The sequence below is a fragment of the Saccoglossus kowalevskii genome, chromosome 9 (assembly GCF_978046115.1).
Source record: "Saccoglossus kowalevskii chromosome 9, keSacKowa6.1, whole genome shotgun sequence".
Classification (NCBI taxonomy): Eukaryota; Metazoa; Hemichordata; class Enteropneusta; family Harrimaniidae; genus Saccoglossus; species Saccoglossus kowalevskii.
In genome coordinates, this window is record NC_140649.1 from 4,872,860 (window position 1) to 4,900,622 (window position 27,763).

The window sequence follows — 27,763 nt, forward strand, 5'->3', positions numbered from 1 at the left end:
CACCCCTGAGTGATCTACTAAGGAAAGGACAACCCAACAAAGTTGTATGGGGAGAGGCCCAGGAGAAAGCATATAACACTTTGCGGGAATACTTATTGGGCAAACCAATTTTGAAGTTACCAGACCCACAGAAACCATTTGTGTTGCGGACGGACGCGTCTCAGGTAGGAATTGGAGCAGTACTTATGCAGAATCATGGTGAGAAGCTTCATCCAGTTGCGTATGCAAGTAAGAAGTTATCCGATGCAGAAAAGAAATATTCAACTGTAGAAAGGGAATGTTTAGCCATTGTATGGGGCGTGAATAAATTTCGCCTATATTTAGCCAGTGTGGAGTTCATTTTGCAGACGGATCATAAACCATTGTCTTACCTGGATAAAGCCAAGTTTGCAAATGACCGAGTGATGAGATGGGTGATGACTCTGCAAGGATATAATTATCGTGTTGAGGATATTCCTGGACGGGACAATGTGGTAGCGGACTACCTGAGTAGATTGATGGATTGAAGAACTTTTGAACAGTATAGTAGAATGTTATTCGTTTATGACTATTTCATATTTTATTATATTCTACTGTATGTGATTTTCGAATTTTTGTACTCAGAGCTTTATTCAGTTCGATTTGATATATTGTATTGTTGTTTTATTTAAAATTGTTGTCGTATTCGTATCATTGACGTCGTTGCTAGTCATGTAATATTATATGTTATAATATTCTTGAGAGGGGAGGTATGTCGCATACGACTTGTTTACCACTTCCGTGTGACTGAGAATGTTCTAGAACCGTACTGTGTTTGGGTGGAATTTTTAGAAGTTGGTTGAATAGGTAATAGGGCACTGTAGAAGGTAATGGAACATTCTAGAAATTTGTAGTAAGTTCCAGACTCATTATGTATGCTGATGTAATGGTCTATTTATAGACAGTGTGGGTATATATAGGGGAGTTGTTCAGCACTGAGATCAGATCGGAGATCTCGTTGAATTGTATCGGAGTTTAAGTATCTAGTTATTGGAGTAGTGGATTTTTACCGCGTTATTGTACTTGATGTTTGCAGAGTATAATAATACCAGTACCAGTTGAAACCTCATCTGTTGGCTCCGTGTTCGTATTTTATCATCGCCGCCAGGGAAGTCTTTTTGTTACTGTTGCCATTTTGGTATTTGAACCATCACACCTGTACTATACCAATTACGGTAATATTACGTTGCGTGTGATTAACGATTGGTGTTCATTCATGATATGTAAAAATACTGCCACAAAACCACTGATCATGCAACTTTCTGTTGCTTTGTAAGTGTTTTTAAAAGTGACTATTTTACTTGTGATGAATGGATTAGTAGTATTTTTTAATCCAGTGTACTAACACAAAAAGGGAGCCATTGTATTAGTATGTATTCTATGATTGTACAAGTACTGTTCTAAGCTTCACATATACTGGACACTAATATCAGATCTCTCCTATGTGTTGGATTGGTCAGTTCTATGTAAGGTTTTCACAATAAAAAAAATGACAAAATATAGAATTCTCTCCTAATTTTAATTAATTTTTTCTATTATTTATGGCATGTCTTTATTCTGGACAAGCTGTTTTCTTGGTTCCCACTACTGATTGCTCGCTGGTCTCTATTTTTCTATTCCACCAACTTAGTGATTCTGGCCAAAATGGTTTGGTGTTTCATTCAGTGAACAAGTGTATAAAAGTTCATTGCTATTAGCCACAGAAGAATGTTTGTGAACATTAACTATGCTACACATAACTGATATCTGGAATATGATAGTCAACCTAACATTAGATTTGTTACATATGACAAATCAATTAGAGCAGATCTTGGGCGATCTATCGTGTTCTATAGTATTATCTGAAACACTATTTCTTCATAGGAAGGTAAATATTAAAAGTACAACATAAGATTATCTCCTAAAGTATTCTTTTAAGCCGGGTCCTTTGATAATACCATATCTGTAGCTACTTCATTATTCCCCCTGTCAGGTCCTTGATAATACCATATTTCACTAAGTCTCGCAAGAATTGTTTTTCACCATAAATATCATGGGTTGATAACACAAATGCTGTATCCATCTTCATATCTTCATAATAATGTACTCTGGAATCTGGTCTATTTGGATCGTAACCGAACCCGGCGACGGATACCATATCACATACACTGAGTGCAGCTACAATTGAAATGGCGCCCATTGTTGGAACATTCTACAAATGGAGAATTTTTTACCTATTATTAATTAATAAATAAGATGCGTATGTAATTTGTTAGTGCTTGTTTCCATGGTTTCCTTCAGGAGCATCCATTCTTGTGACCTTTCCCCATGGGTTAATCTGTGCACAAATATTGTAATCTGTTCACAGATTAGACCCCAGAGACTTGCCTAATATACAGTCACAATCTTATGAATATTGTTTTTTTGAGTGACAGTATTAAAGATGATGTTCATTTCATTACAGACTGTAGCTACTACACTGATAAAAGGGATACTATGTATACTGAATTTACCAAAGAAATCCCTACTTTCCAGTCTGAAAACAATAAGTTCATTATCCTTATTACTAATAGCCATCCAAAACTAATTAGACGTGACACGGTATCTGAAACTGCCTGATCTTATATTATTTAACGTTCTGATTTTTACTTACCATTCCTTTTATTACTTTCAGCCAAAAATTAATTTGTAATTTAATTACAGTGTATTAAAACTTTATTATTATTTCTATGAACATGTGAGGAAATCTACAATACAGTGAGCATAGATCTATAAAATCATGACAAGTATTGTACTGAATGTTAAGCTAATTTATGAACCGTAAAACTGACAAAGTGCAATTCTTGTCTGAGTGTGTATCACAGACTTGGGGAGGCATCATTATCTAGCAGTTCAAGACAGAAACTGCATCTCCAGCGCTTCCCACAAAGATACTTTCATGTGTGTATAGAGATGCAACGCTATTAAAGCACACTTGCCTTGTAATTCCTTCCACCATGTGCAGGAAATTTCACTAGATCAAATGCAGTGTGTCTAACAAGCTCTGGGTTTATAATGCGGAAGTTGCTTCTTGAAATAGGTACACTCTGTGCAATGCGTGGTCGCCAATATCCCATCCAAGACTTAGCATAATATACAATAAAAAAGAATATATCAAATGGAATGATATCATTATATTTCTGATCTTAATATAGAAACATAGTCTGCAAACTAATTTTGGTAAAGTTTGTTAAAATTTATAATTATTTTTTTTCTTCAAAATATGATTTTTATGGCGTACATTAAAGCAGGAAAACTAATGGTAAATTCATATTCACGAAAGATGACTGGTGATAAACTCGCAATTACTGATGATAAACTCGTATTCACGAAAGATGACTGGTAATAACATCGCAATGACAAATTATGACTGGTGGTAATCACGAACGATGACTGGTAATAACATCGCAATGACAAATTATGACTGATAGTAAATTCATATTCACGAAAGATGATTGGTAATAACATGGCAATGACAAATGATGACTGGTGGTAATCACGAAAGATGACTGGTAATAACATCGCAATGACAAATGATGTCTGATGGTAAATTCATATTCACGAAAGATGACTGGTAATAACATCGCAATGACAAATGATGACTGGTGGTAAATTCATATTCACAAAAGATGACTGGTAATAACATCGCAATGACAATTGACGACTTATGGTAAATTCATATTCATGAACGATGACTGGCAATAAACTCGTAATGACAAATGATGACTGATGGTAAATTCATATTCACGAAAGATGACTGGTAATAAACTCGTAATGACAAATGATGACTGATGGTAAATTCATATTCACGAACGATTACTGGTAATAACATCGCAATGACAAATGATGACTGATGGTAAATTCATATTCACGAAAGATGACTGGTAATAACATCGTAATGACAAATGATGACTGATGGTAAATTCATATTCACGAACGATGACTGGTTATAACATCGCAATGACAAATGATGACTGATGGTAAATTCATATTCACGAAAGATGACTGGTAATAACATCGCAATGACAAATGATGACTGGCGGTAAATTCATATTCACGAACGATGACTGGTTATAACATCGCTATAACAAATGATGACTGATGGTAAATTCATATTCACGAAAGTTGACTGGTAATAACATCGCAATGACAAATGATGACTGGCGGTATATTCATATTCACGAACGATGACTGGTTATAACATCGCAATGACAAATGATGACTGATGGTAAATTCATATTCACGAAAGTTGACTGGTAATAACATCGCAATGACAAATGATGACTGGCGGTAAATTCATATTCACGAAATATGACTGGCAATAACATGGCAATGACAAATGATGACTGATGGTAATCACGAGCAATGACTGGTAATAACATCCCGTTGACAAATGATGACTGAATGCAAATTCATATTCACGAACGATGACTGGTAATAACATCGCAATGACAAATGATGACTGATGGTAAATTCATATTCACGAACGATGACTGGTAATAACATCTCAATGACAAAAGATGACTGCTGGTAAATTCATATTCACGAAAGACGACTGGTAATAACATTGCAATGACAAATTATAACTGATGGTAAATTCATATTCACGAAAGTTGACTGGTAATAACATCGCAATGACAAATGATGACTGATGGCAAATTCATATTCACGAACGATGACTGGTAATAGCATCTCAATGACAAATGATGACTGATGGTAAATTCATATTCACGAAAGAAGACTGGTAATAACATCGCAATGACAAATGATGACTGATGGTAAATTCATATTCACGAATGATGACTGGTAATAAACTCGTAATGACATATGACGACTAATGGTAAATTCATATTCACGAAAGGTGACTGGTAATAAACTCGTAATGACAAATGATGACTGATGGTAAATTCATATTCACGAAAGATGACTGGTAATAACATCGCAATGACAAATTATGACTGCTGGTAATCACGAACGATGACTGGTAATAACATCGCAATGACAAATGATGACTGATGGTAGATTCATATTCACGAAAGATGACTGGTAATAACATCGCAATGACAAATGATGACTGATGGTAAATTTATATTCACGAAAGATGACTGGTAATAAACTCGTAATGACAAATGATGACAGATGGTAAATTCATATTCACGAACGATGACTGGTAATAAACTCGCAATTACTGATGGTAAACTCGTATTCACGAAAGATGACTGGTAATAACATGGCAATGACAAATGATGACTGATGGCAAATTCATATTCACGAACGATGACTGGTAATAACATCTCAATGACAAATGATGACTGATGGTAAATTCATATTCACGAAAGAAGACTGGTAATAACTTCGCAATGACAAATGATGACTGATGGTAAATTCATATTCATGGAAGATGACTGGTAATAACATCGCAATAACGAATGATGACTGGTGGTAAATTCATATTCACGAACGATGACTGGTAATAAACTCGTAATGACAAATGATGACGGATGGTAAATTCATATTCACGAAAGATGACTGGTAATAAACTTGTAAAGACAAAATGACAAACGATGATTGTCGTACGGTAAACGAGTCGCTCCGATATCTTAACTAACAAGTTATTGCAGCATATTCGTTCTCATCACATATAGTAATATTTATTACAGCTTACCACAGCTTTACGAGTAGCCACCCTATCTAACCATTCCAGATCCTTGTCTTTGAAAGGAAGCATCACAAATAAACTTTCTGGGTCATATTCCCCGGGACTTTGTGGAGCACTCTCTGGGTATGAAATCCTCATTGTTGTTCTAGAACCAACATCCCCCTCAAAGCATCGAGTTGGTCCTCCATTTACTCTGTTTTCAAATATGTAATATTTGAAAAAGTCTCGACAAAATATCGAAATTAAAATAGAAAAGTTTCTCAGCCTAACTAAACACTAACCCTACCTCTCCAATGTAATTGCATATAACACACTTGGAACTAGTTCGGGATAATTGGATTCGCTTAAAATGTGCTACTGTAGGGTAGTATTGTTCTTAATTTCCTCATTTCTGATATCAATACAAGAAATTATCGAAAAAAATCTAAAACGAACAAATAAAATATTTTTGTGAAAACAAACAATTATCCCGAAATAGTTCTAATTGTGTTATATGCTCCTCCAGATATCTATACGTGTCCTGAAAGGGGCATATACAATTACAATAGAGGAGGGGCACGAATAGGATTAGAGTTAGGGGTGAATACCCTAAGGAAATCTTGCCCTTCATATATGCACAAAATAAATCGAAATCCCGTTCCAGTGAATCTGCATTAAATGTTGAAATGCTGATTTTGCTATTGCGGTCGACAATTAGATTACCCTTTCATTACCTTTCGGAGATTTTCCAACTATTGTTTAAATTAACGTTTTGGAATACAAGGAAGATTCTGGTTTATAGTATAGTAAATATCTTGGAATAATATATAATGGTTTTATTTGTTCAAGTTTGTGAGTTTCTGCATTTTACCATATTAAAGCAGATATTTGAACAGTGTGTGTCGACAAAAGTTTGTGAAGAGAAATCAGGGAAATCAAAGATATAATTACGAGCAGGGTACCTAATAACAACGTCATGAGAGTCGATCTCTGGTCCTTTCTTACTACCAGCAAGAATTCCTGCACTGCCAACAACAACGCAGGTTGTACAGTCTTTCCTTTGAAATAAAAAGTACATTGTTAAAAGATGTTAAAAGCAAAGCCAATGTTATTTGACGTTGACGTATATAGTATATAGAGAATTACAGACGTGTCTTCATTAACTCACGATGACCCGACCACGATAACACAATATATGATAACACGAAAATCAAAAGTTTTGCAAATCGGAAAGTGATTTAAACGAATAAATAGAAACTTGTATAGCGCATTGGAACAGTATTATTATAAGTAAATAAAGCTTTCAATAGAACGCCTTGACCTGGTCAAGAACATGACGCCCATTGTCCAAAGCTCGCTTGCATTCATGCATAACACTGCAGCATGCCAGTAGTATTGGTCACGTGCGTATCTTCACCACGAACGTTTAGTCATGTAATTCGTAACTGTATAATTGTTACAACATTGTAATTGTTTAAAGGCGATAACATATATAACCTGTGGCACTGACCTTGTCAGTTCAATGGAATAACTTATGTTACTAACCTTGTCAGTTCTTTGGGGTAACTTGTTGTATTAACCACCTTCAGAAGATCCATTATTCCATTTTCTATACAAAAACAAAAATGTATTTACTGGATTTGTTTCGTGCCTTCTTGTTCAATCCTATATTGTCTCGACTTCAGATGGTGGAAATATTCAATTCTGATCTTGAAATTAATGTGTATATTGTATATGTATGGCATAATGTGTACGAAATTGTAATACTTGAATGTCATCGGTGTAGGTATGACATGAATGGGAAAAAATATCCACTTTACCATATCCATCCACATCAAATGGCAATCCCATACCATGCGATTGCGACCACTCCTGGAAGTCATTATTAAGGAATATAGGCGTGTTGGCATTAAACCTGGAAAAACAAGAATGTATTATTATATTTAGAAAAGACAATTGTTGTTTGCCCTTACCCAGGTCAGTTCTGTGTCCACGTCCAGCAATTGATAGGATATCGACTTTTTAGTGACACATTATCAGGCAAGTAACACAATTCACCATGGTAATGGCCCATACACATTGATTATCAGAAAACACATTATGATTCAGATTTATACTTGAACAGATTCAGACTTACTCGGATCTCAATTCCGTCATTTTGTTTCCTGATGACTGCTTCTCACATACTGGCTTTACCCAGAGTTCTCTAAATAAATCAGCCACAGTAATGGATTAGATATGTCGAGAGGGTAAAAATTTTACGTTGTACATGCGCCCCAAATGTTACAATCTCAGTTGCCGGTAAATTACGTTGAACATCATTGACGTATTCGTGACACACGCTTAGTTTCACTTTTAACTAAATGTTCATAATGATTTCACGCCTAGACTCAGGTATAAATTACAAATTGTGAATTATTATAAAGCGCCCGCCCCTACAGTGACGGGTCGCTACGCTGCCGTTCAAAGCGTAGATTTCGTTTTGATCTGTAGTCATCCACCAACGAAAATTATTTTAATGAGAGAATTTACTATTTTCTAGACGATGAAAGACTTCATCTATGTACGTCATTGCGACGTCACAGAAGCATCCATCAATAGAGTGTACGATTTATGGATATGATATATTGTAATGAAGTATTTACCCAGGAATACTTGCTCTCATTTCGGACACTCTCTTCTTAGCCACTTCTAAAGGATTTAACGGAAATAGATTGTTAGCAATAACATTCATACCTAACGTTGTAACAGTGCATACAAATTATTTTATTGTCATTATATGTACACCTTGGTATCTATACTACTATAATACTTGTTGTGGTAGACAATATTAACAATTAATTGTCCGCAATACGATATCAAAAAATGATTAGGTCCCGCGTAAGGTAACACGTTTGAATTTACGTCTACCGCAACAGTTATGTACAGATATGTACAACAATAGATACAGATATGTAACCTTTCGACGAGTCACAATATTGAATCGATGGTACTGTCTGTGTACATTTAACCCACGACACTTCTTAGCAGGTAAGAAATTTGGCATAACCTAACGATTGTAAATTGTTAAATCACGGGCGGGCGAGGCGTTCGTAGCCAAAAAATGGCTGCAAATTACATTATGGGTATGTCAATAATGGTGGTATGGGGTTGCTTGCACTGGCTCACCTAACCTTGTTTTTTGGGGGTTAGAAAGACAGCTGTTTTTAAAGTTTATAGTTTATAGTTCTTTTTCACTTTGCGAGTTTTTATCCATCTTTATTCCGAATATCACAAGAATGATGATAATGATAATACGTAATTTATATAGCGCTAGTATCCAAAACAAAATAATGTTCAATGGCGCTGTACATAGAGATGGCTAGGTGTTAAAGGCTTTCCTGAACAGATGGGTATTAAGTTGAGTCTTGAAACTGTTCAATGTTGGTGACTTGCGTAGTTCAAGTGGCAATGTGTTCCAAAGCAGTGGCGGATCCAGGGGGGGGGGCATGCCCCCCAACGTATGAAAATGCATCTGGATTACGCATAGCTTCTCTCCAATTTACGCTCCGTAAAAATCGAAGCTGGATCCGCCTCTGTTGCATCACATGAGAAAGAACGTTTGCCGATATCTTGGTTCATGTAAGATTTGTTGAAAGAAGTTCGCGATGTGAAGATCTAAAATGAATTAAGTCTGATATATAACAAGGTGACATGTCATTCAGTGCTTTGTAGGTGTTTAGTAGCATCATGTATTCAATTCTGAGTTACACTGGTAGCCAATGCAAATCTTGTTGAATCGGTGTAATGTGTTCACGTTTCTTTGTGTGTGTCACAATTCTTGCTGCTGTGTTCTGGGCATGTTATAGTGACTTTGTAGTATTCTCTGGTTGTCCGAATAGTAGTGAATTGCCGTAATAAAGTTTTGAAGATAATTAATGCATGAATAATTATTGTATTTTTGGAGAGGAAGCGTCGTACGTGACCAATTTTATGTAGGTGAAAGTATATAGACCGACATGTTGCAGATATGTGCTTCTTGAAGCTGTGATGATGTTCAAAGATGACCCCGATGTTTCGTGCCGTCTCAGTGAGTTGGATAACTCTGGAACCAATGAGAATATTTTCTATTGGGCAGGGAATGCGGTTAAACGGTGATCTAATTAGAAGAGCCTCAGTTTTATCATCATTCAACTTTAATTTGTTGCATGACATCCATGATTTAATGTCACAAGCTGTACTTCCAATTATGCTGACTGAAGACGGTGTATCAGAGTATGAGAAGGCGAGGTAGAGTTGGTTGTCATCAGCATAATGATGAAAATTAACACTATGACGACGAATAAGTTGATCTAGTGATGATATATAAATGGAGAATAGTAGAGGTCCTAGAACAGACCCTTGGGGAACTCCGGTTTTAAGTAAATGAGAAGCGGATAGACTATCATTGATGGAACACGCTGATGACGATCCTACAGATAAGAAGTTAACCAGAGAAGTGGAGTATCAGTAATTCCAAGGTTGAACAGTCTTCTCAGAAGTATATCATGGTCAATTGTATCGAAGGCTGCGGATAAATCCAGAAGGATAAGAAGTACACATTAACCAGAGTCAAGCGACTTACAAATGTCATTATGGACTTTTAGAAGTGCTGTTTCGGTGCTATGAAATCTCTTATATGCAGATTGTAAAGGTTCAAGTAATGAATGTTCAGAAATATATGAATTCAGTTGTAGCGCTACGACTTTCTCAGCTTTCTCCAGGATCTTGGAAGTAAATGTTAGATTTGAGATAGGACGGTAATGTTTTAGTATGTTGCTGTTGAGTGACGGTTTCTTCAGTGAAGGTGTGACGATTGCAGTTTGCATGAACTCTGGTACAATTCCAAGATGTGGAGTGATGCTAATAAATAGCTAATCAGCAAGTTTGTGTACCAGTTTTCCAAGACATTGTTTAAATAGTGTTGTTGGAATAGGATCCAAGCGGCATGATTTACTAATAATGTCGGATAGTTCATCTGTATTAGTGGTACTGAAAGCGTGAAAAGTGGAGGTCGATATAGTTACTATATCCGGCAGAATATTGACATTTCCAATCGAGTCTAGTTTGATACGAATATCTTTGATCTTATTGATGACAAAGTTGCTAAATTCATTGGCAAGTGTTTGGTAACACTTATGTGATGGTAGTTGTTTCTGACTAGAGTTCTCAGACAGGTTTGAACAGTATCATGTAAGTCCAAAGTATTCACGTATGAATGGTTTACTATCATTAACCTATCTTACTATCATTCAGACACGATCCGTGGACCGTGTCCATGTCAGCGAGAAATCTTTTTCGGGAAACACGTTGCGAAGCATGTCGGGAGAAGCATCTTTTGATGCGTTACGTCCGTGTTCGTTATATCTTTCGCTCTATGGCCGATTTCCCCCCACATACGGTTGCAGACACGAACCATGGAACAAGTATGATAGATAACTTAAAACGTCTACAAATACAACTCAAGTATCTCTGTATGTCTAGCCACCGTAATATAACAATAATCTCTAGGTATCATTTATACATAAAGCTGGTTGAGGGAATTTCCTACACTTTCGTAAATATCAAAGCAATGACGTTACTCATATCAACTAGCACCAGAAACAAAATATAACCTCATCATATGGCACAACATAAAACACAAAACTGACCTCTGCTGTGAGTGGTTAAGTCACATGTGTACTGCACCGTCCGATACGTGACTTCAAAATATACTTTATATCCCATAATATAGAGTCCATTAAGTGCTCCTAAGAGTAAGCTTAACTGGACAAACTTTATCAATGTTCTACGAAGTCTCATTTTTCTCTTGAATCTGACCAAATCACATCACGTTAGGATTGTATTGTGTTAATTATCTGTGAAAACAATGCATTAACAGGATTATGTAAAACACACGCGTACAGTTTTGTGCAAGAGATAATATCAAAGGCAATACAGTATATGATATATTCATATGTAGATAATATCAAAGGCAATGCAATATATGACATATCCATATGTAGCTAATATCAAAGGCAATACAGTATATGATATATCCATATGTAGATAATATCAAAGGCAATGCAGTATATGGTATATCCATATGTAGCTAATGTCAAAGGCAATACAATATATGATATATCCATATGTAGCTAATATCAAAGGCAATGCAATATATGATATATCCATATGTATCTAATATCAAAGGCAATGCAGTAAACGATTTATCCATACGTAGCTAATATCAAAGGCAATGCAGTAAACGATTTATCTATATGTAGCTAATATCAAAGGCAATACAGTGAACGATTTATCCATATGTAGTTAATATCAAAGGCAATGCAGTAAACGATTTATCCATATGTAGCTAATATCAAAAGAAATACAGTATATGATATATCCATATGTAGCTAATATCAAAGGCAATAAATATATGATGTATCCATGAGTAGCTAATATCAAAAGCAATGCAGTATACGATATATCAATATGTAGCCAATATCAAAGGCAATGCAGCAAATGATGTATCCATATGTAGCTAATATCAAAGGCAATGCAGTATATAATGTATCCATATGTAGCTAATATTAAAGGCAATACAGTATATGATACATGTGTCCAAATGCAGTTAATATCAAAGACAATGCAGTATATGATATATCCATATGTAGCTATTATCAAAGGCAATGCAGTATATGATATATCTGTCCATATGCAGTAAATATCAAAGGCAATGCAGTATATGATATATCTGTCCATATGTAGTTAATATCAAAGGCAATGCAATATACGATGTATCCATATGTAGCTATTATCAAAGGCAATGCAGTATATGACATATCTGTCCATATGCAATTAATATCAAGGGCAATGCAGTATATGATATATCTGTCCATATGTAGTTAATATCAAAGGCAATGCAGTATATGATATATCCATATGTAGCTATTATCAAAGGCAATGCAGTATATGATATATCTGTCAATATGCAGTTAATATCAAAGGCAATGCAGTATATGATATATCCATATGTAGCTATTATCAAAGGCAATGCAGTGTATGATATATCTGTCAATATGCAGTTAATATCAAAGGCAATGCAGCAAATGATGTATCCATATGTAGCTAATATCAAAGGCAATGCAGTATATAATGTATCCATATGTAGCTAATATTAAAGGCAATACAGTATATGATACATGTGTCCAAATGCAGTTAATATCAAAGACAATGCAGTATATGATATATCCATATGTAGCTATTATCAAAGGCAATGCAGTATATGATATATCTGTCCATATGCAGTAAATATCAAAGGCAATGCAGTATATGATATATCTGTCCATATGTAGTTAATATCAAAGGCAATGCAATATACGATGTATCCATATGTAGCTATTATCAAAGGCAATGCAGTATATGACATATCTGTCCATATGCAACTAATATCAAAGGCAATGCAGTATATGATATATCTGTCCATATGTAGTTAATATCAAAGGCAATGCAGTATATGATATATCCATATGTAGCTATTATCAAAGGCAATGCAGTGTATGATATATCTGTCAATATGCAGTTAATATCAAAGGCAATGCAGTATATGATATATCCATATGTAGCTATTATCAAAGGCAATGCAGTGTATGATATATCTGTCAATATGTAGCTATTATCAAAGGCAATGCAGTATATGATATATCTGTCCATATGCAGTTAATATCAAAGGCAATGCAGTATATGATATATCCATATGTAGCTAATATCAAATGCAATACAGTATATGATATATCCATATGTAGCTATTATCAAAGGCAATGCAGTATATGATATATCTGTCCATATGCAGTTAATATCAAAGGCAATGCAATATACCATGTATCCATATGTAGCTAATATCAAAGGCAATGCAGTACATGATATATCTGTCCATATGCAGTTAATATCAAAGGCAATGCAATATACCATGTATCCATATGTAGCTAATATCAAAGGCAATGCAGTATATGATATATCTGTCCATATGCAGTTAATATCAAAGGCAATGCAATATACCATGTATCCATATGTAGCTAATATCAAAGGCAATGCAGTACATGATATATCTGTCCATATGCAGTTAATATCAAAGGCAATGCAATATACCATGTATCCATATGTAGCTAATATCAAAGGCAATGCAGTATATGATATATCTGTCCATATGCAGTTAATATCAAAGGCAATGCAATATACCATGTATCCATATGTAGCTATTATCAAAGGCAATGCAGTATATGATATATCTGTCCATATGAAGTTAATATCAAAGGCAATGCAATATACCATGTATCCATATGTAGCTAATATAAAAGGCAATGCAGTATATGATACATCTGTCCATATGCAGTTAATATCATAGGCAATGCAATATACGATGTATCCATATGTAACTAATATCAAAGGCAATGCAGTATATGATATATCTGTCCATATGCAGTTAATATCAAAGGCAATGCAATATACCATGTATCCATATGTAGCTAATATCAAAGGCAATGCAGTATATGATATATCTGTCCATATGCAGTTAATATCAAAGGCAATGCAGTATATGATATATCCATATGTAACTAATATCAAAGGCAATGCAGTATATGATATATCTGTCCATATGCAGTTAATATCAAAGGCAATGCAATATACCATGTATCCATATGTAGCTAATATCAAAGGCAATGCAGTATATGATATATCTTTCCATATGCAGTTAATATCAAAGGCAATGCAGTATATGATATATCCATTTGTAGCTATTATCAAAGGCAATGCAGTATATGATATATCTGTCCATATGCAGTTAATATCAAAGGCAATGCAGTATATGATATATCCATATGTAGCTAATATCAAAGGCAAAAAATATATGATGTATCCATGAGTAGCTAATATCAAAAGCAATGCAGTATACGATATATCAATATGTAGCCAATATCAAAGGCAATGCAGCAAATGATGTATCCATATGTAGCTAATATCAAAGGCAATGCAGTATATAATGTATCCATATGTAGCTAATATCAAAGGCAAAAAATATATGATGTATCCATGAGTAGCTAATATCAAAAGCAATGCAGTATACGATATATCAATATGTAGCCAATATCAAAGGCAATGCAGCAAATGATGTATCCATATGTAGCTAATATCAAAGGCAATGCAGTATATGATATATCTTTCCATATGCAGTTAATATCAAAGGCAATGCAGTATATGATATATCCATTTGTAGCTATTATCAAAGGCAATGCAGTATATGATATATCTGTCCATATGCAGTTAATATCAAAGGCAATGCAGTATATGATATATCCATATGTAGCTAATATCAAAGGCAAAAAATATATGATGTATCCATGAGTAGCTAATATCAAAAGCAATGCAGTATACGATATATCAATATGTAGCCAATATCAAAGGCAATGCAGCAAATGATGTATCCATATGTAGCTAATATCAAAGGCAATGCAGTATATAATGTATCCATATGTAGCTAATATTAAAGGCAATGCAGTATATGATATATATCCATATGTAGCTATTATCAAAGGCAATGCAGTGTATGATATATCTGTCAATATGTAGCTATTATCAAAGGCAATGCAGTATATGATATATCCATATGTAACTAATATCAAATGCAATACAGTATATGATATATCCATATGTAGCTATTATCAAAGGCAATGCAGTATATGATATATCTGTCCATATGCAGTTAAAATCAAAGGCAATGCAATATACCATGTATCCATATGTAGCTAATATCAAAGGCAATGCAGTATATGATATATCTGTCCATATGCAGTTAATATCAAAGGCAATGCAATATACCATGTATCCATATGTAGCTAATATCAAAGGCAATGCAGTATATGATATATCTGTCCATATGCAGTTAATATCAAAGGCAATGCAATATACCATGTATCCATATGTAGCTAATATCAAAGGCAATGCAGTACATGATATATCTGTCCATATGCAGTTAATATCAAAGGCAATGCAATATACCATGTATCCATATGTAGCTAATATCAAAGGCAATGCAGTACATGATATATCTGTCCATATGCAGTTAATATCAAAGGCAATGCAATATACCATGTATCCATATGTAGCTAATATCAAAGGCAATGCAGTATATGATATATCTGTCCATATGCAGTTAATATCAAAGGCAATGCAATATACCATGTATCCATATGTAGCTATTATCAAAGGCAATGCAGTATATGATATATCTGTCCATATGAAGTTAATATCAAAGGCAATGCAATATACCATGTATCCATATGTAGCTAATAACAAAGGCAATGCAGTACATGATACATCTGTCCATATGCAGTTAATATCAAAGGCAATGCAATATACCATGTATCCATATGTAGCTAATATCAAAGGCAATGCAGTATATGATATATCTGTCCATATGCAGTTAATATCAAAGGCAATGCAATATACCATGTATCCATATGTAGCTATTATCAAAGGCAATGCAGTATATGATATATCTGTCCATATGAAGTTAATATCAAAGGCAATGCAGTATATGATACATCTGTCCATATGCAGTTAATATCAAAGGCAATGCAATATACGATGTATCCATATGTAACTAATATCAAAGGCAATGCAGTATATGATATATCTGTTCATATGCAGTTAATATCAAAGGCAATGCAATATACCATGTATCCATATGTAGCTAATATCAAAGGCAATGCAGTATATGATATATCTGTCCATATGCAGTTAATATCAAAGGCAATGCAGTATATGATATATCCATATGTAGCTATTATCAAAGGCAATGCAGTATATGATATATCTGTCCATATGCAGTTAATATCAAAGGCAATGCAGTATATGATATATCCATATGTAGCTAATATCAAAGGCAATAAATATATGATGTATCCATGAGTAGCTAATATCAAAAGCAATGCAGTATACGATATATCAATATGTAGCCAATATCAAAGGCAATGCAGCAAATGATGTATCCATATGTAGCTAATATCAAAGGCAATGCAGTATATAATGTATCCATATGTAGCTAATATTAAAGGCAATACAGTATATGATACATGTGTCCAAATGCAGTTAATATCAAAGACAATGCAGTATATGATATATCCATATGTAGCTATTATCACAGGCAATGCAGTATATGATATATCTGTCCATATGCAGTAAATATCAAAGGCAATGCAGTATATGTTATATCTGTCCATATGTAGTTAATATCAAAGGCAATGCAATATACGATGTATCCATATGTAGCTATTATCAAAGGCAATGCAGTATATGACATATCTGTCCATATGCAATTAATATCAAAGGCAATGCAGTATATGATATATCTGTCCATATGCAGTTAATATCAAAGGCAATGCAGTATATGATATATCCATATGTAGCTAATATCAAATGCAATACAGTATATGATATATCCATATGTAGCTATTATCAAAGGCAATGCAGTATATGATATATCTGTCCATATGCAGTTAATATCAAAAGCAATGCAATATACCATGTATCCATATGTAGCTAATATCAAAGGCAATGCAGTATATGATATATCTGTCCATATGCAGTTAATATCAAAGGCAATGCAATATACCATGTATCCATATGTAGCTAATATCAAAGGCAATGCAGTATATGATATATCTGTCCATATGCAGTTAATATCAAAGGCAATGCAATATACCATGTATCCATATGTAGCTAATATCAAAGGCAATGCAGTACATGATATATCTGTCCATATGCAGTTAATATCAAAGGCAATGCAATATACCATGTATCCATATGTAGCTAATATCAAAGGCAATGCAGTACATGATATATCTGTCCATATGCAGTTAATATCAAAGGCAATGCAATATACCATGTATCCATATGTAGCTAATATCAAAGGCAATGCAGTATATGATATATCTGTCCATATGCAGTTAATATCAAAGGCAATGCAATATACCATGTATCCATATGTAGCTAATATCAAAGGCAATGCAGTATATGATACATCTGTCCATATGCAGTTAATATCAAAGGCATTGCAATATACGATGTATCCATATGTAGCTATTATCAAAGGCAATGCAGTATATGATATATCTGTCCATATGAAGTTAATATCAAAGGCAATGCAATATACCATGTATCCATATGTAGCTAATATCAAAGGCAATGCAGTACATGATATATCTGTCCATATGCAGTTAATATCAAAGGCAATGCAATATACCATGTATCCATATGTAGCTAATATCAAAGGCAATGCAGTATATGATACATCTGTCCATATGCAGTTAATATCAAAGGCAATGCAATACACGATGTATCCATATGTAACTAATATCAAAGGCAATGCAGTATATGATATATCTGTCCATATGCAGTTAATATCAAAGGCAATGCAATATACCATGTATCCATATGTAGCTAATATCAAAGGCAATGCAGTATATGATACATCTGTCCATATGCAGTTAATATGAAAGGCAATGCAGTATATGATATATCGATATATAGCTAATATCAAAGGCAATAAATATATGATGTATCCATGAGTAGCTAATATCAAAAGCAATGCAGTATACGATATATCAATATGTAGCCAATATCAAAGGCAATGCAGCAAATGATGTATCCATATGTAGCTAATATTAAAGGCAATACAGTATATGATACATGTGTCCAAATGCAGTTAATATCAAAGACAATGCAGTATATGATATATCCATATGTAGCTATTATCAAAGGCAATGCAGTATATGATATATCTGTCCATATGCAGTAAATATCAAAGGCAATGCAATATACCATGTATCCATATGTAGCTAATATCAAAGGCAATGCAGTATATGATATATCTGTCCATATGTAGTTAATATCAAAGGCAATGCAATATACGATGTATCCATATGTAGCTATTATCAAAGGCAATGCAGTATATGACATATCTGTCCATATGCAATTAATATCAAAGGCAATGCAGTATATGATATATCTGTCCATATGTAGTTAATATCAAAGGCAATGCAGTATATGATATATCCATATGTAGCTATTATCAAAGGCAATGCAGTGTATGATATATCTGTCAATATGCAGTTAATATCAAAGGCAATACAGTATATGATATATCCATATGTAGCTATTATCAAAGGCAATGCAGTGTATGATATATCTGTCAATATGTAGCTATTATCAAAGGCAATGCAGTATATGATATCTGTCCATATGCAGTTAATATCAAAGGCAATGCAATATACCATGTATCCATATGTAGCTAATATCAAATGCAATACAGTATATGATATATCCATATGTAGCTATTATCAAAGGCAATGCAGTATATGATATATCTGTCCATATGCAGTTAATATCAAAGGCAATGCAATATACCATGTATCCATATGTAGCTAATATCAAAGGCAATGCAGTATATGATATATCTGTCCATATGCAGTTAATATCAAAGGCAATGCAATATACCATGTATCCATATGTAGCTAATATCAAAGGCAATGCAGTATATGATATATCTGTCCATATGCAGTTAATATCAAAGGCAATGCAATATACCATGTATCCATATGTAGCTAATATCAAAGGCAATGCAGTACATGATATATCTGTCCATATGCAGTTAATATCAAAGGCAATGCAATATACCATGTATCCATATGTAGCTAATATCAAAGGCAATGCAGTATATGATATATCTGTCCATATGCAGTTAATATCAAAGGCAATGCAATATACCATGTATCCATATGTAGCTAATATCAAAGGCAATGCAGTACATGATATATCTGTCCATATGCAGTTAATATCAAAGGCAATGCAATATACCATGTATCCATATGTAGCTAATATCAAAGGCAATGCAGTACATGATATATCTCTCCATATGCAGTTAATATCAAAGGCAATGCAATATACCATGTATCCATATGTAGCTAATATCAAAGGCAATGCAGTATATGATATATCTGTCCATATGCAGTTAATATCAAAGGCAATGCAATATACCATGTATCCATATGTAGCTATTATCAAAGGCAATGCAGTATATGATATATCTGTCCATATGAAGTTAATATCAAAGGCAATGCAATATACCATGTATCCATATGTAGCTAATATCAAAGGCAATGCAGTATATGATACATCTGTCCATATGCAGTTAATATCAAAGGCAATGCAATATACCATGTATCCATATGTAGCTAATATCAAAGGCAATGCAGTATATGATATATCTGTCCATATGCAGTTAATATCAAAGGCAATGCAGTATATGATATATCCATATGTAGCTATTATCAAAGGCAATGCAGTATATGATATATCTGTCCATATGCAGTTAATATCAAAGGCAATGCAATATACGATGTATCCATATGTAGCTATTATCAAAGGCAATGCAGTATACCATGTATCCATATGTAGCTAATATCAAAGGCAATGCAGTATATGATATATCTGTCCATATGCAGTTAATATCAAAGGCAATGCAGTATATGATATATCCATATGTAGCTAATATCAAAGGCAATGCAGTATATGATATATCCATATGTAGCTAATATCAAAGGCAATGCAGTATATGATATATCTGTCCATATGCAGTTAATATCAAAGGCAATGCAGTATATGATATATCCATATGTAGCTAATATCAAAGGCAATGCAGTATATGATATATCCATATGTAGCTAATATCAAAGGCAATACAGTATATGATATATCCATATGTAGCTATTATCAAAGGCAATGCAGTATATGATATATCTGTCCATATGCAGTTAATATCAAAAGCAATGCAATATACCATGTATCCATATGTAGCTAATATCAAAGGCAATGCAGTATATGATATATCTGTCCATATGCAGTTAACATCAAAGGCAATGCAATATACCATGTATCCATATGTAGCTAATATCAAAGGCAATGCAGTATATGATATATCTGTCCATATGCAGTTAATATCAAAGGCAATGCAATATACCATGTATCCATATGTAGCTAATATCAAAGGCAATGCAGTACATGATATATCTGTCCATATGCAGTTAATATCAAAGGCAATGCAATATACCATGTATCCATATGTAGCTAATATCAAAGGCAATGCAGTATATGATACATCTGTCCATATGCAGTTAATATCAAAGGCATTGCAATATACGATGTATCCATATGTAGCTATTATCAAAGGCAATGCAGTATATGATATATCTGTCCATATGAAGTTAATATCAAAGGCAATGCAATATACCATGTATCCATATGTAGCTAATATCAAAGGCAATGCAGTACGTGATATATCTGTCCATATGCAGTTAATATCAAAGGCAATGCAATATACCATGTATCCATATGTAGCTAATATCAAAGGCAATGCAGTATATGATATATCCATATGTAGCTATTATCAAAGGCAATGCAGTATATGATATATCTGTCCATATGCAGTTAATATCAAAGGCAATGCAATATACGATGTATCCATATGTAGCTATTATCAAAGGCAATGCAGTATACCATGTATCCATATGTAGCTAATATCAAAGGCAATGCAGTATATGATATATCTGTCCATATGCAGTTAATATCAAAGGCAATGCAGTATATGATATATCCATATGTAGCTAACATCAAAGGCAATGCAGTATATGATATATCCATATGTAGCTAATATCAAAGACAATGCAGTATATGATATATCTGTCCATATGCAGTTAATATCAAAGGCAATGCAGTATATGATATATCCATATGTAGCTAATATCAAAGGCAATGCAGTATATGATATATCCATATGTAGCTAATATCAAAGGCAATACAGTATATGATATATCCATATGTAGCTATTATCAAAGGCAATGCAGTATATGATATATCTGTCCATATGCAGTTAATATCAAAAGCAATGCAATATACCATGTATCCATATGTAGCTAATATCAAAGGCAATGCAGTATATGATATATCTGTCCATATGCAGTTAACATCAAAGGCAATGCACTATACCATGTATCCATATGTAGCTAATATCAAAGGCAATGCAGTATATGATATATCTGTCCATATGCAGTTAATATCAAAGGCAATGCAATATACCATGTATCCATATGTAGCTAATATCAAAGGCAATGCAGTACATGATATATCTGTCCATATGCAGTTAATATCAAAGGCAATGCAATATACCATGTATCCATATGTAGCTAATATCAAAGGCAATGCAGTACATGATATATCTGTCCATATGCAGTTAATATCAAAGGCAATGCAATATACCATGTATCCATATGTAGCTAATATCAAAGGCAATGCAGTATATGATATATCTGTCCATATGCAGTTAATATCAAAGGCAATGCAATATACCATGTATCCATATGTAGCTAATATCAAAGGCAATGCAGTATATGATACATCTGTCCATATGCAGTTAATATCAAAGGCATTTCAATATACGATGTATCCATATGTAACTAATATCAAAGGCAATGCAGTATATGATATATCTGTCCATATGCAGTTAATATCAAAGGCAATGCAATATACCATGTATCCATATGTAGCTAATATCAAAGGCAATGCAGTACATGATATATCTGTCCATATGCAGTTAATATCAAAGGCAATGCAATATACCATGTATCCATATGTAGCTAATATCAAAGGCAATGCAGTATATGATATATCTGTCCATATGCAGTTAATATCAAAGGCAATGCAATATACCATGTATCCATATGTAGCTATTATCAAAGGCAATGCAGTATATGATATATCTGTCCATATGAAGTTAATATCAAAGGCAATGCAATATACCATGTATCCATATGTAGCTAATATCAAAGGCAATGCAGTACATGATATATCTGTCCATATGCAGTTAATATCAAAGGCAATGCAATATACCATGTATCCATATGTAGCTAATATCAAAGGCAATGCAGTATATGATACATCTGTCCATATGCAGTTAATATCAAAGGCAATGCAATATACGATGTATCCATATGTAACTAATATCAAAGGCAATGCAGTATATGATATATCTGTCCATATGCAGTTAATATCAAAGGCAATGCAATATACCATGTATCCATATGTAGCTAATATCAAAGGCAATGCAGTATATGATATATCGATATGTAGCTAATATCAAAGGCAATAAATATATGATTTATCCATGAGTAGCTAATATCAAAAGCAATGCAGTATACGATATATCAATATGTAGCCAATATCAAAGGCAATGCAGCAAATGATGTATCCATATGTAGCTAATATTAAAGGCAATACAGTATATGATACATGTGTCCAAATGCAGTTAATATCAAAGACAATGCAGTATATGATATATCCATATGTAGCTATTATCAAAGGCAATGCAGTATATGATATATCTGTCCATATGCAGTAAATATCAAAGGCAATGCAATATACCATGTATCCATATGTAGCTAATATCAAAGGCAATGCAGTATATGATATATCTGTCCATATGTAGTTAATATCAAAGGCAATGCAATATACGATGTATCCATATGTAGCTATTATCAAAGGCAATGCAGTATATGACATATCTGTCCATATGCAATTAATATCAAAGGCAATGCAGTATATGATATATCTGTCCATATGTAGTTAATATCAAAGGCAATGCAGTATATGATATATCCATATGTAGCTATTATCAAAGGCAATGCAGTGTATGATATATCTGTCAATATGCAGTTAATATCAAAGGCAATGCAGTATATGATATATCCATATGTAGCTATTATCAAAGGCAATGCAGTGTATGATATATCTGTCAATATGTAGCTATTATCAAAGGCAATGCAGTATATGATATCTGTCCATATGCAGTTAATATCAAAGGCAATGCAATATACCATGTATCCATATGTAGCTAATATCAAATGCAATACAGTATATGATATATCCATATGTAGCTATTATCAAAGGCAATGCAGTATATGATATATCTGTCCATATGCAGTTAATATCAAAGGCAATGCAATATACCATGTATCCATATGTAGCTAATATCAAAGGCAATGCAGTATATGATATATCTGTCCATATGCAGTTAATATCAAAGGCAATGCAATATACCATGTATCCATATGTAGCTAATATCAAAGGCAATGCAGTACATGATATATCTGTCCATATGCAGTTAATATCAAAGGCATTGCAATATACCATGTATCCATATGTAGCTAATATCAAAGGCAATGCAGTACATGATATATCTGTCCATATGCAGTTAATATCAAAGGCAATGCAATATACCATGTATCCATATGTAGCTAATATCAAAGGCAATGCAGTATATGATATATCTGTCCATATGCAGTTAATATCAAAGGCAATGCAATATACCATGTATCCATATGTAGCTATTATCAAAGGCAATGCAGTATATGATATATCTGTCCATATGAAGTTAATATCAAAGGCAATGCAATATACCATGTATCCATATGTAGCTAATATCAAAGGCAATGCAGTATATGATACATCTGTCCATATGCAGTTAATATCAAAGGCAATGCAATATACCATGTATCCATATGTAGCTAATATCAAAGGCAATGCAGTATATGATATATCTGTCCATATGCAGTTAATATCAAAGGCAATGCAGTATATGATATATCCATATGTAGCTATTATCAAAGGCAATGCAGTATATGATATATCTGTCCATATGCAGTTAATATCAAAGGCAATGCAATATACGATGTATCCATATGTAGCTATTATCAAAGGCAATGCAGTATACCATGTATCCATATGTAGCTAATATCAAAGGCAATGCAGTATATGATATATCTGTCCATATGCAGTTAATATCAAAGGCAATGCAGTATATGATATATCCATATGTAGCTAATATCAAAGGCAATGCAGTATATGATATATCCATATGTAGCTAATATCAAAGGCAATGCAGTATATGATATATCTGTCCATATGCAGTTAATATCAAAGGCAATGCAGTATATGATATATCCATATGTAGCTAATATCAAAGGCAATGCAGTATATGATATATCCATATGTAGCTAATATCAAAGGCAATGCAATATACGATATATCAATATGTAGCTAATATCAAAGGCAATGCAGTATATGATATATCCATATGTAGCCAATATCAAAGGCAATGCAGTACATGATGTATCCATATGTAGGTAATATCAAAGGCAATGCAGTATATTGGCAATAATAAAATTGCTCAAATTACGCAGACTTAATTAAATTAAGATTCGCCCAAAAATCGTGACCTTTAATTGATTTTAACATTTAAAAGTTTACATATATTTATTATTATACCACTTTTGGTTACGTGCATCATTGTTCTCGCCAACGATTTATTCTTGCAAACAGGGCGAATTTATATGGAAATTGTAAAAAGCAACGCATTCGCAAATATGCAAAGTGTAAACGGTCACACTTTCATTCATATGCAAAGTGTAAATACTACACTTTGTATCAAAAGTGTAGGGTTTACAATTAACATATCAATAGAAGTGTAACCGTTTACAATTTGCATTACAAATTAAACAAAGTATATGCATTTAATCACACAAATCACAATGAGGGTGCAAATCGCACTAATTTAATTATACTTTCTATGGAAAAAAAGTACTACAACACTACAATTCATATTGACACATTTGTTTTCGTCCTGGATCTTAATTTTAATTTGTTTAGAACAACAATCATTTGAACGACACATTTCTCTGAATTCTGCATGTGATGTTGCAGTCACTGGTTCAGGCGGTGGCTGTTCATATTTTTCAACCTTAGGCTTGTGTACGGAATCGTCAATTACGATGGCTGAAGTACTTGCTTTCGGTAGTGGAGGTTGGAGAGCATCAGATACGATTTTCTGAAGAGAGTTACTTGTTAGTTTATATGTTCTCAACCCATCATCCAATCTGTGACCAGTGCGTTCTTTGATTAGTTGCTCATCAAAGCCTTTTTCATACAACGAAGTCGCCGCAGTAACCTAAACGTATGAAAAGAATGATTTGAGAAGTAAATATATAGACATTTATTTGCATCGCGTTTGAAATAAGTTTTCACAATGTACAATATTTGTTTTCAATCGGCGAAATTCAAACACATTTGAACCCATCCCAAGATCCCACCCACCCCAGAATCACTTGAGACAAACTCACCTTACCCGAGTGTCCAGTATGATACCCATCTATTCCAGCCAGATCACACATTCTTTTTGGATATTGTCGTAAAGTATTTACTCCAATCTTCTGTTTAGAAAATTTGAGCCCTCCGCTGGACGTCAGTGGACGTCGGTAGAAGGGACCTTTCGGTGGAATACATTGCAAATAACGTTTCAATAACTGAACACCACAACGCGTGTTGGAAGGATCGCCGTAATGGCGCAAATTTTTATACGGGATTTTCCGCGAGTAATACAGTCCTCCTTGATCATTTTTACACGGTCTACGATTAAATTCAATATAGTCAGCTTGATTTGTCTGATCCTTGTACGAACTGTTCGGCTGTAAGGTTACTATGTTCGTCGACTGCTCGGAGAGCGAACACTTTAAATACACACATAAAAGTAGACCGCATAACTCAAATTTGTAGCAGACTCTATGGAAAAAACCTTATCCCACAATTTGTTTTCATCATCATCTGTGTATGATTCAGCTTGACGTTTAATAACACCTATTCCCCGTCTGTCTATACTTTTCATTACACCGTCCAGGGTGTGATGGAATTCCATAAATTCCCGAGCATGCGTATCCATAAAGCACAAGTCAACTCTTTTGCATTCGTCACGTAAATATCTCTGAATCGCGCTACAAAGCACACGCAGGTATTAGATGGATATTCTGTTCCGTCTTGTCGACGAGCCTCGACAACAAAGCGACACAACCAAAATGAAAGTTCACGTACACCAAGTTCGCTGCATAATCTGGGAACAAATGTGAACACGTCACTACTGCTTACCCCGTGCTTCTCGACTCGTTCATTTCTGGCTCGGCCCCATTCATCCCACACAGCCACTCCCCAGTTAGTACATCTACGCGTGTTTTTTGGCACTCGCGAATTCTGAATGGCAGCTATCTGTTCATTGTTTACAGGTAAACCGAAACGTTGACGTTCTTGTTGTTTTGTTAACTTAAAATCTTCTTTTTCGTCGTATTGAGAGCAAAATCTCTCAATGTCGTCGTTGTACTCCGTTGTATTCGACCATCACTGAGCGCTGCCTGCATTCGAAATGACAAGACCATGCTTTGACACGTGGAAAATTCAAATGTATTCAAAATATTGACCAATGAGTGGAGTTTATTTGAAAAGAGCATTCAGCAAATAAGGCTTATTGGTCATATCACTTAACATCCAATCGTATTCGATGAACGCAGATGAGCTTTACTAATTTGAATCTCAAAGAGCATTTTCATGCAAATTTGAAGTGGCACAATCTCACGCACAACCGAAACAGTCACTACAAATCTCTTGCAATTTAATCGTTTTATGCATGGGGATGCGTGGTATAAGCCGTTAATCGCAACTCGTTGTCGTGCGTTTACAACTATAAAGGCCACAGTTTTTGTCAGCATCTTGTAAACGCACTCGGCCTTCGGCTGACAAAAACTGTGGCCTTTATAGTTATAAACGCACTCCAACTCGTGCGATTAACTATACGAACACTCTAGTGTTTCGTAATTAATCCTACTGACGACGAATGGCCAGAATTTGTACTCACGTTAGCCGCAACAAGGAATGATGTAGCAAGTATAACTGTTCCCGTACGCAACCGTACACTACGGTCATACTCTAAGGAACATATTGTAAATCATTGTAACTCACCGAATGTTCACGATACACTGCTACATTTACATATTACATCACGTGTTAGTTCCCGTTAAATAAAATGCAGTAAAATAGGTAAGAAATTTAAATTAACACCACTGACTGAAAACAACCGTAATCATGGCTGCATGACCTTATGTT

General features: G+C 34.1%; 1 protein-coding gene and 1 pseudogene across 1 annotated transcript; both read right to left on the bottom strand.

The window, feature by feature from the left end:
* Window positions 1-1,966: 1,966 nt before the first annotated feature.
* On the bottom strand, window positions 1,967-27,763 carry LOC102805234 (CMP-N-acetylneuraminate-beta-1,4-galactoside alpha-2,3-sialyltransferase-like). The gene is made up of 10 exons (XM_085503543.1): window positions 27,620-27,763; window positions 11,344-11,550; window positions 8,320-8,365; window positions 7,812-7,880; window positions 7,495-7,589; window positions 7,220-7,283; window positions 6,637-6,732; window positions 5,702-5,888; window positions 2,976-3,119; window positions 1,967-2,209 (listed from the first exon to the last, which is right to left on the bottom strand). Exons 2-10 carry the CDS (start codon window positions 11,492-11,494, stop codon window positions 1,967-1,969), a joined length of 1,095 nt encoding a protein of 364 aa, XP_085359669.1. The 5' UTR covers window positions 11,495-11,550; window positions 27,620-27,763.
* On the bottom strand, window positions 25,392-26,552 carry LOC144343111 (uncharacterized; annotated as a pseudogene).